General features: G+C 30.7%; 1 protein-coding gene across 1 annotated transcript; it reads left to right on the forward strand.

The window, feature by feature from the left end:
• Positions 1–5,503: 5,503 nt before the first annotated feature.
• Positions 5,504–12,225, forward strand: LOC143567739 (auxin-responsive protein IAA7-like). The gene is made up of 4 exons (XM_077054074.1): positions 5,504–5,890; positions 6,426–6,706; positions 11,818–11,956; positions 12,061–12,225. Exons 1-4 carry the CDS (start codon positions 5,751–5,753, stop codon positions 12,137–12,139), a joined length of 639 nt encoding a protein of 212 aa, XP_076910189.1. The 5' UTR covers positions 5,504–5,750; the 3' UTR covers positions 12,140–12,225.
• The last annotated feature ends 467 nt before the right edge of the window (positions 12,226–12,692 follow it).

Here is a 12,692-nt window from a genome sequence, read left to right on the forward strand (position 1 = left end):
GCACATTTCTATGTGCTGCAAATACATCCGAAATGTTCCTTATATCGAGTAAGTATTATGTACATGGATTATATTATTTTATTTTCTACTACGTACACGGTGTATAAAATTCGTCATTATTTATTTACAGTCGGCACATGGCATTTTTTGAACAACAACATCCTAACAAGAAAACAGCATGGCTAGAGAAAGAGCACAGTTTAAAGTTTGGTATGCGGTTACGATATGAGGTACGCATGTGTACTACATATTTCATAACGGCCCTTACTAGTTAAATATTTATTATATTTGATCATGTGGAATTGAAGTTCACCCTTGTAGTATATATGTATCAGGTTGAGAGAGAGTTAGCGGAATCGCGAGAAAGTATATCAAAGATCGTAAGGTGGATTTCAGATGGACCAAATAGAAACGTATTGAGCTACGAAGTCTATGACATCAACGGGTTTACATGTCGTACAAAATCTCGAGAAGGTAAAGTGCACCAGAACAGTGGGGTTAGTGTAGTAGCAAATTACTTGCATATTTCTAGAGAAGTTAAAACCTACACCGAGACAACCTATTATGGGGGTTTAAAGGACATATGGGTACTTGTTTACCATTTTAGACAAATCCCGTTGTTCAAGTGTGACTAGGTTAACAATAAAACTGGGGTAAAGAAAGACGACCTTGAGTACACATTGGTTGAACTTAGTAGATTAGGACACAAGGATGATCCTTTCATATTGGGCTCACAAGCACTAAAAGTTTTTTATGTGATAGACCGGCTACATAAAAAAATTTCAATAGTAATCAAGAATCCTCCAACAACTTATACGCATGTCTACGAAGATGAGTAGTTTAGTACGGTGATTAGTTATGAGAATGAAAATGTATTGCCCCTGTAGACAAAAAAGATTTGGGTAAGGAATTCCGAGATGACTATTACCGCAAAGACGGTCGGGATTTAATTGTACGTACTAAGGTATGCATTTCTTTCTTGATAATCTACTGATTTATTGTTAAATCTGAAACGTTAAGTTGTCAACATGTACATTTGTACAAGTGTAGCTAACACTTACATTTGATTGTATCAGGCACAAGTGGACGCTTTTTTATTATCATGGCAACGTCATTTCAAGAATCAATAGATCATCAGGAAGACGTCGACCATTGGCTCGCATCGTTACTTAATATTAGACTAGTATAATGTAGTTGTAATTTATTATGTAATATTTTCTCATTATTTGTTGAGTCTCATTATTATGTAATATTTTCTCATTATTTGTTGAATCTAATTATTATGTAAATATGCTTAAATTTGGCGTTGGAAGGAAATGATATATTAAGCTATTTATAAAGCTGATTGGATGTTAAAAGGATTAGATCATCATGGCCAGATTTTTGGCATACAAGGTCGCGTAATCGTGGCCTATCATCTCCTGCCATGCACACATTAACATAAGTGACTGATTTTTATCATAATTACCTAGGAAGTATAATAGACAATATTTAATTGACAATAATCTCTTATTTTCTCTTCCTATAAAAGATAGTATTTTATGGAATTTGAATCATAAAATACTAACACTAACACAAAGACATCATTAGTATTAATTTTTAGTCACCCCTACTAAAATGAAAGATTACCATATTAGACTTATAGTGACATGTTTTCCAATTATCCATGACCAAGCTTTGTTTATAGCAACACATTAAAATAGGAGATGTGACCAAAAACAACTTAATCATCAAAAACTTAGTACCAAACATAGAATAATGTTGTTAGGTGATTATTTTACCTTAACAACATCAGGCCATCCATTAACATAAATTAATACCATATCAAAGCTAAATTTCATGCATATCATTAATAACTATTAGATACAAAAAGTTGATGTATTATCACATGTAAGTGATCAAAATATATAATCTTATATACACATAAAATATCTAAACCAAATAGACCGTGCAGAGTGATTGATCTTGACTCCAATTGAGACCAACCTTCACCCCCACATCTAGCAAGTTCTCGTCCAGAAAATCACCCCATTTACGAACCTTGTAACGACGCGACCGATATTACCTATCATTCCGCCGAGCAAATGTTTTAAAAACCTCCCCTGAATCACCAAATCTGAACTTAAATTTGAAGTTCCTTGACTTGATGTCGAATTGGTTCATAAATGCAACAGGTAGTTGCTGCAATATTGAAACAAAATTTCTAGTATAAATTAACTTATTATACAATAATGTTTTATTGAAATTATAGTAAATAAGAGAATAGTTATGTAATACTAAAGTAAAACATATAACAGATCGCTTAACTAAAAGGTGTAGTCAAAATTTAAAGTATAAACTAACTTACCAGAGAACCCATAAGCACCCTCTTGAAGGTGTAATCGAATTCCAGCCCTTGAACATTCATGTTTTCTTCTAGAGTAAATCGAAAAGTACATGCATACATATCAAATAGTTTGATCAAACTTTAAAAAATCAAAATTGGATTCATATAATAGATTGTATAATTAATAACCCTTCATTTATTAACTACATTCATTACGCCAAACGCGAATAGAAAGGATGACGAAATCGTGGTAGCATACACTGGTTATTCATAAACCAAACGTGTAAAGCATGAAATACCTTGTTTATTCATCGTGAAGGACAACGACTTGAGTTTGAATTCCTTCAAAAACTTGCTAGTGACAGGGTTGAGGAAAAGGCGCTTGCATACACAACTGCTTATAATCGTGTTTAGAACAAAAATGGGCCCAAATTATCGTGTTTTGAACAAAATGCCCAATTAATCATCTTTTACCGAAAATAGCCTACTGAAATATATAATATATTCTTTAGTCACACATTAAAATTAAAATTGTCACTATAATCACACCTAATTAATTAGTAGCATTTTTACACACCTAATAAAATGAAAAATTATAATCTTGATAATACCGATCTATAATGACAAGAATTATTTTTAGAGTCACTATTGTTTAACCTTTAGTCACATTGTTACATAAATACATTACCCTGACACACCTTTAGTCACACTCTTTTGTAAAGAATGTAATTGTGACTATAAACTACTAAGACAACACTAACGTTTTCTTAAAGAATGTAATGGTCACATGTTGACTATAAAGTACTTACACTTTACTAACTTTCCTTAGTAATGAACATTTAGTCACACCTAACAAAGTGAACAATTAACATATGTTACTTCTAATCACATATTGTATGCATTTAATATCACCATAATATATAATTTGTCACACATCCATATTCGAGCTGTGACCAAAAAGTAATTATACATCGATAACGATAATTGTCTATTGAACATTTAGTCATACCTAACAAAGTAAACAATTAGCATATTTTACTTTTAGTCACAAATGGTATGCATTTACCATCACCATAATATATATTTGTCACACATCCAAATTGGAGATGTGACCAAAAAGTAACTATACATCAATAACGACGATTGTCTATTGAACATTTAGACATGCCTAACAAAGTGAACAATTAACATATTTTACTTCTAAACACATATTGTATGCATTTACCATCACCATAATAGATATTTTATCACATATCCGAATTGGAGATGTGACAAATAAATACTTATACATCAATAACGCTGCCTTAGTATTAAAAATTTTAGTCACATCTACTAAAATAAACTGTGACTATAAACTACTTAGACTTCACTAACGTTTTCTTAGTATTAACCGTTAGTCACACCTAATAAAGTGAATAATCACGGAATTGTAATTCTAGTCACATGTTTTTTTTAATTAATCATGGCCATAATATATAATTTGTCACACATCCATATTCGAGCTGTGACCATAGACTTCTTATACATCGATAACTATTTCGTTAGTTTAAATTTGTAGTCACACATAATAAGATGGAAGCTGACCATTTTTACTTCTAGTCACATATTTTTTACATTTGTCATGACTATTAGTTATCGTTAGTGACACACAATAAATTTAACTGTCACCATAACTTTAACATATGGTAACACAGTATATTAGTGTGACTAATAAACATAAACTTAATGTCACACAAACAAATGTTTACTGTCATTGTAAATTATATTTACACACCATTACGTTATGTCACTGAATGTGTGCCATTATATAGTGACACAAACAATTTCCATATGTGACCATATGTTTATCTATGGTATCAAAAAAAATTTACATTTGTGGCAAATGAAAAACGTGACCAAATAGTGACATTTGGTCACATTCCGATTAAACGTCACTAATATTTGTGACATACGTTATGTTTATTGTGACTAAAGAGGTGATTCTCTATGCAATAGTTACACAAGCCTGCTGAAATCGTTACCAAAACATTCCGGGAATTTTCAAGCATACATACGATGACACTTTTCTTCGAAAGTGTCACATAGACTTGACGGGATGTATGTCACTAAAAGTCGATTTTTTACTAGTGTCGTCTTTTGGTCACTGTCAGTCCAGTCTAACAAATTAGCTTATACGATCCCACCTTTTATCATATTTGTTCAGACCCAATCAATTTATGTAATATGAATATAAATACTTGAAAATAGGAAAAAAAATTCAAATATAGATTCAAATATTGGACATTTAACAAAACCAAAGAATTACTTAAAAGCTTATGGTCTCGTCATGTAGATAAAAAAGTTTATTTGAGCCGACTTTGTTGGGCTAGATTTCACTAAAAAACTTCTTAACAAATTGGGCCACGTTGGACGATTCGGGACAAGTTGGGCGATTTGGATCGATTTTACTAGACTAGGACCGATATTGATCACCTAGGACCGTTTTTGACTGATGTCGAGTTGGGCAATTTTGACGACATATTATCCGACTAGAATCAATTTTGACAGAGTAGCATCTAGAGCCTCCGATTAGCCAACATTGATGCGTCTGGGGTGTGATTAGTGCCTAGGCGTCAATTAGTCAGCTGCATAGGCCAATTTTTTTACAACGTTGATTGCACGCGGTCGTGTACGTTGGGACAAACTACAGTTTATGGTTGGTAAATTACAATATAGTAGTCTTAGAGCATTCTCATCCGGATCTCCATCCCCATCTTTATAATTACATTACAAACAACTACATTTATCTTTCCTGTTCAATTAATAATATTACTTTATACATTTATTATTACAGTTTTCTCTCTCATCTACTCACAACCAATTCAACAAATATTAAAAAATAAATATTGACAAACAAAGTTCCTCAAATTTACAAAAAAATCACTACATTTTCTCTTTCCACCATATAATTTACACTACAAGCACTCAAAAGCTCACCCTATAATTTACAAACTTTCCTCACAATAATATAAGGAATGGGTTAGGAATGCTCTTACATGTATGAAAGACAACCCCAATCCTTCTTTCCTGTCAATATTTTAATATGAAATTGAGCAATAATTTATAGAAGATACACAAATACAATTATGACACTAAATTGATAAGTGATTGATAGTATATTTTATCGCTCCAAACACTAACATTTGGAAGCCTCTTTTCTGCTTCCTTTAAAAGCATGATGTGCATCTTCTTGCTTTTCCATCAAAACAAATAAATATCTCATGTGATGGTTGCTATTCTTTATTCTTCTCATTAATTACTTTTAACTACTTTTGGTGTGTTTTAGAACTCTTTTTAAGCCTATGTTCGGTTGCCCAGTTTAAGGTGTATATCATTTGGAAACCCTTTCGTGCTAGAAGTTTATTTATTTTTCGAGAAATTATAAATGGAGGGATACCATGAATCAAAGAAGATGATGATCAAAGAAGCTTGCGAGGATACAATGCTAGAGCTAAGGTTATGTCCTCCAGGAGATGGCTTTTACTCCAGTGGTACAGTTCGTGCCCGCTGTCCTTCAACCAAAAGGTATCGTTGTATCTTGATAAACTTACGCTAGTGTTCGTATATTGGCCAACATTATAATTCATCTCGTAGTTTAAATAGAGAGGTGTCACGAAATTACAAGATAATGATAAAATGTCGACAATTAACGTAATTTCAAATTATAGATGAAATAAATGACTAACTAACATAAGACAAAATAATATATCACATAATAATCAGATTTGTTAGATTTTAATAATATCAACTTTGACATATTGGTCTGGGTTAATCCTAACTGAATAACTTTTCCCGATAGTTTCAACCTATTTTCTATGGTGTCATTGAAAAGCTAACGATGTTATTATCAGTTAGTATAAGATTGATGAAAAAAAATAGGTTTAAAGTTAGAACTGTCAGAAAACATTTATTCTGCTGTGATTTATTCGGCTAACACGTCAATGTTAAAATTATTAAAATCCAATAGCCTAGATAGTTATTATAATAGATATAGTTAACTAAATATGATGATTTGTGAGTGGATGAATTCATGACAAAAAGTGTTGAATAAACATTGTAGAGTTGCAAAGCCCCCGGTGGTGGTGGGATGGCCACCAGTGAGAGCATCAAGGAAGAAAATTATGACATCCGCCAACTCTAGCAAGGTGGTGTCTTTGCCGGTAAAAGTTCTGACGGACGAAAACGGTGATAAGAAAAGCAGCTCCGATCAAGAAGAGAGTTTGTACGTGAAAATTAATATGGACGGAGTTGCTATAGGAAGAAAGGTTGATCTCAAAGCATATGATACTTATCAAAAGCTCTCCTTAGCTGTAGATGAACTCTTTGGAGGATTGTTGGCAGGTAATACAATATTATAAAAGCATTCGATCAATCTATACAATGAATGTAACAAATAAACATATTTGCTCGTGAGTATATAAAACTTTAAAAGATAACGTAAGAACGAACATGAGCAACTCACAAAACTTTGTTTTTAATATTTTCACAATCACCTCATGTCATATTCTCTGAGAGCATCTACGATGGCGGATGAGTAAAAAGAAACTAAACACGTTACATTAGCTGCCAAATCAGATTTTCACTCATTCATTTTTAAACACCAAAAACTCGCATTTCTTCCCCAACATTACATCCACTTTTAAACACTCATGTATTCCACATAATCACATTCTTCTGTATTTTATTTCTATAAACTAAAATACTTTTATAAAATTATATACTTTTATAAGAATCTTATGTTTTTTATTTCATATTATTTAAGTATTTATAGATGGTTACTGCATTTAAAAAAAATTAAGATGGTTACCATTGGTATGTAAGCTTGGAAACAAATAGTCCATCCGTCCCATTATAGGTGTCCATATTTTATTTTTTGTTTGTCCCATTACAAGTGTCCACTTTCAAAATTTATTAGTCAATTTAAAAATTCATCCTTAAACACACACAACTAACATTAATAAAGAATATTAATGGACCCACTTTCCAAGGGCATTTTTGTCATTTGATAAGCAAAAGAGGTAATCATTCAATCTAACTTAAACTTTGTGTTTTTAAATCATGACACTTATAATAGAACGGAGGGAGTAATATTTTTACCGTTGAAAGTAAAAACAAACAAATAAAATTTATTTTTTTAATTTAAAAAGAAAGATAATTAAAGTGGGGGTTCAAATTTATTTTAAAATTTAAATGAAAATTTAAAATTAATTACATTATACTCACTTATCATGTCTGTTTTCATTCAATTTTGTAGATATGTTTTAAACTAAATACCACCTCCAATGACCATTTATCAAGTTCATAATTCTATATAGAATTAAACATAACATTGGAGATGCTCTAAGATTGAAGGAGCCCTTCCACTTTTCTATATTTTTCTCATTTTATCCCACGTAACACCACTTTTTGTTTCAATTTCTTCCCGACTTTCTCCAAAATGCATCGTATCATCTCGATTTTTTTTAGTTATTCCCGGATTTGCTATTAACATGACTTTTTTCTAAATTTAAATCAATCTCAAACACTATTTAAAATTAAAATAAAATCTAAGAGCGTCCAATACAAGAAATTGTTAAATATTTTTTAAAAGTAAATTTAATAAGAATAAAAGGTAAATGGGTGAGCCAGGTCCTTAATTTTTAAAAGTTGTTAAGTTAAATATTTTGTTTAATTTTTGAAATTAAACTAGTGTTTCTTATATTTATAGTAACTTTTTATAAAAAAAAACAATTATAAATATAAAAGTAGGTTCCTTTCAGTATAAATAGTTTAGAATAATTAGTTTTATAATGTGTTATATGCAAAATTTTCTGTTAGTTATCCTATAGTTTTTAAAACTTAGATCGTACTCCTTGTAACTAGTATTTCATAACTAATTTATTTATTTTGATAAACCCTATATTTTAATAAAATGCAAATACATGCATATAAACCATAAGTAATTTTTAAAATTTATTGACGATAAATAAAATAAGTTATATAAGTCACAGAGTAGCATATCTATATTATGTACCTGACCATCGTTTAGTCACTTGTGTAAGCCGGTATGTTGTGGACAATAAACATGCCTAAATTGGGGTGATTCTTTTTTAACACCACCCCTCGGACGGCAAAGGGGTGAAATGTGGTGTGTGGGGGGATGAATTCTTGTTGCCCAACTCTCTTTTGTTTTATTATTATTATTATAAGTGTTTGTGTGATGTGTGTGTATATATATATATAGGGGTGAGATCTAGGGAGAACTCCTCTTAAAGAGAGAACTAGAGAACTAGTAAAGAATTATTTTTAACTATTTTTTTAAAATTATTTTGTGATTTTTGGTTCTTTTCTCATTCTAATAAGATGATATTGTTCTAAAAAAACGTTGTCGATGTAATGCGTATGTGCATTAATGTGTATTGTATATATAAAATAGTGTTTTATTGCATATAATATAACACAAATACATTATCTAAATACACACTATTGAATATATGCAAATACGACACTAATAATTGTATGCAAAACACATTATCGCATATATGTAATACAACACTAATGCACATATGCACTATATCGATTTTTTTTAATTTTTGTATATAATATAAAAATATTGTAAATATACAATACAAACAGCTATATATATGTTATTCAACACTATTTCAAATATCAAAATGCAAACTATTGCACATATGCATTATAAAAAAAGTCGGTGTATTGCATATATGCATTACTCGTTAATTTTTTTTATTTTTATATTTTTTGGTGGTGAAGAATAACAACATATAAGAAGGATGAAAGAATAACAACATATAACCCAAACAATAGTTCGCGATCAAAATCATCGATTTAGCATCAATTCCGATCCAAATTCTGAACTCCTTAATCTTTCTCATCAAATTTCTAAACTCTAATCACAACTTATAGTATGAAATCTCAAAAGTCAAAAACCAAAATTGAAATAGAACGTCACTGAACATTAAAAATATTCAAATTGATCAAAAATTGATGATTTAATCAATCGAATTGATGTGTAAGAGGCTTTAGAATCATCAATCGATTATGAAAATACAGATTAACACATTTAATTGAGCTATGATTAGGGTTCATGTTTAAACGTTCTGCTCAAAGTTTAAACGTTCTGACCAAAATGAACACCAAAATGATGATTTAATCAATCGAATTAATGTGTAGAAGTATTTAGATTCATCAATCGATTATGGAATTGCAGAAATAATGCACTCAATCGAGCTCTGATTAGGGTTCAAAATATTATGTTTAAACGTTCTGAAACAAAACTGAAGACCTTTAAACGTTCTGACCAAAAAAGAACATCTTTAAACGTTCTAATACATTCAAAGAAGTTCTGGGTATTAAAAAAAATGAACATCTTTAAACATTCTATTAAGTTCTGATAAAGTTTAGAAGTTTTAAAAAGTTATGGGTATTCAAAAAGGTTTAGAAGTTCTAATAAAGTTCAGAAGTTTTAATAAGTTCTGGGTGTTCAAAAAAGTTTAGAAGTTCTGATAAAGTTTAGAAGTTTTAAGAAGTTCTGGGTGTTCAGAACTTCTAAAATTAACAAAAAAAATTAAACACCTGTAGCATGAAATTGAACACAGAAATCACTTCATATAATCTCGTAATCATCAAACAATCGTCAATCGACCATTAATTTGATCATCGATTCGATCATATTAACAAAATATGGAACGCCTGCAACTGGGTTTCTGCAAATGATGCTTAAAACTTTAAACGTTCAGCTAAAACCCATCACTCAAAACTCAAAATTGATCAATTGAAACTTCAAATTGATGATTAATTTCAAAGTTTAATTGATCAATTAGTTCAACAATTTCAATTTCAACTGGTCAATTTTATCAACTGACTTGTGAAAAAGGCGCGATGAGGAAGATGGTGTTCACGACGGTACCGTCGACGGTCGCGATGGTGGATGCAATCGTTGAACGGTGACGATGAAGGTGGACGGAATCGATGGGAGCAGTGGATCAGAGTTGATGGGAGCAGAGGATCAGAGCAGTGGACAGTCGCGTGTTTTTTGAAATCGATGGTGAAGAAACTCGCGTACCTATTGTATGATAAGGGATTTTCGTATTCTATCATTTATCTATATATATATATATATGGGGCTACAATATCATTACACTTCTAAAATAAAAACTCATCATTTGCTGACTGAGAGTCACATGGTGTAAATCGCCCCATTTTGTAGCCTCTCTACTACACATAGCCTCATAATACATGTTTTACAATTTTACTTTTAACCAAAATACAAATTGTGTATAGTTGCTTACAGGTCCGACTCCGAGAATGCGAAAAAAATTTCGGGCCAAAGGCGAAATTTTTTTTGGGCCTTTAGTAAAAGGAATATTTTTTTTTTTGGTTTAAACAATTTAATTCCAAATGGGATTTGATTTGTTTAAAAAAATTTTGTATAAAAATAATCTTAAAAATGTCTCAAGTAAAATTAGAACCCACAACCTTTTGATTAGATGTCATACCCATTACCACTAAACCAAGCTAGTGGTCATGTAATTGTGTTGAAACATTGAATATACATATATTTTTTCATAAAAGTAAATATAATTTGTAAAAAAAAAATTAAAAATTTCAGCCTAGCGGGGTGTCGGGCCTGTGGCCGTCGACTACCCCGCCATACCCCATAGAAGACCCTGGTTGCTTAATGGTTTAGTTTTATGTTTTAAAACATTCACAAAAGCTTCTTCATATTTATATGATTGAGTTCTTTGCATCGTATGAAGTAATTGAAAGTAGTTGTGAGTGATGATAGAAAAAAAGTTATTATTTTCATGAGTAAATTTGAAAAAAACACTCTTTACTCTGCATAATTTTTTAATGCTTTTTGAAGTGGCTGTAACTTGTAAGTGGAAGGTATAGAAAAGATAATGATAAAAATATAAAAATGGTTTTTTCTAAATTTAATTATAAAGAAGAAAGATTTAGTTTTTTTTTTAAATTTAATTATAAAGATAGAGATAGAGAGACTACTATGAATTGCTTAAATGCTCATACACTAAAAGTGCCCGTTTTAATTAATTTTCTTCTTTAAACATTTTATCATTTTTTTCCCAAACAAAATGCACCTTTGCTTGTAAGTATAAAGGGTGTTTGGGATTTCCTATTTTTGCCTCCTTATTACTTATAAATTATTAAAAAGTTAAAAATGTGTTTAGGTTTACTTAATATATGAGAGGAAAAAATTCATAAGTTACAAGGTTATAACTAATTACTTTTTTATAATGAGATAAAATTCCCAACCACCCTCTATCTAACAGAATTTCAGAAGTACCCAACTTCTTTTGATATATTCTTATGATTTGGATGTTATATTTTACTTAAATAATCATAGGTTATTTTAGTTATCTTTTTCTGCTTTTTTTCCGTCTATTTTTGTGAGCATATGACTGTACATTGTTCGTCTTTTGTTCTTATAGCTCAAGGAGACTCTTCTTCTGGGATATCAAATAAACAGACAGATATATCCATCGGTTTACTAGATGGAACAGGAGAGTACACCTTAGTTTACGAGGATAATGAGGGAGATAGAGTTCTCGTCGGTGACGTCCCATGGGAGTAAGCTTCGTTAACATATTTTATTGTTTTTAGTTTTATAATTTTCAAGCGAACATATCGCAAACGACATAACTTGCTTATTAGCTCTATTTATGTTTGTGTAGCATGTTTATATCTTCGGCAAAGAGGCTTCGTGTGCTTATGACATCTGAATTACCTATTGTTCATCAACGGAATAACTGATTACAAGTCGTAATATTATCAATCAACTTGATTTTGATGATTCTTGATTTTCTTAGATAAATTTGAAGTAATATATATTGTAAAAGTTGTGCAAATGGTCGAAAATAAATGAAAATTATAAAAAAAAAATTATGTCTGACATCATGGAAAAATGGTGTCATTCCTTATGGCGATAACAAGCCGTCGCTGTAGGCGATCTATAGTATCGATAATTGTTGTCGCTATACGTTTCGTCATATCAGACATAATTTTTTTATAGTGGTTTTGTAATGCTTGATGTGTGATATTACATTTTGTATGATGTGCACAATTTGCATAAAGGTACAACTTTGCATGGTTTAAGTTTACTTTGGTCTGTTGATGTTATTATTATTATTCATATTTCATAAGGAATAACAATGCACGGTCATTTCTTATGAGTTTAATTTACCTAAACTCAAAATTTAACACCGGCCAACTCCGTGTCAATATTTTAATTTAATATTTAAGTATATAATCATGAAGCACACATGAATAGTGTACCACATAGGTGGGGGTGTTAATCTTGTTTAGT

The sequence above is a fragment of the Bidens hawaiensis genome, unplaced genomic scaffold (genome assembly GCF_021521415.1).
Source record: "Bidens hawaiensis isolate Kalapana, Puna unplaced genomic scaffold, B.hawaiensis_p1.1 tig00023619_1, whole genome shotgun sequence".
NCBI lineage: Eukaryota > Viridiplantae > Streptophyta > Magnoliopsida > Asterales > Asteraceae > Bidens > Bidens hawaiensis.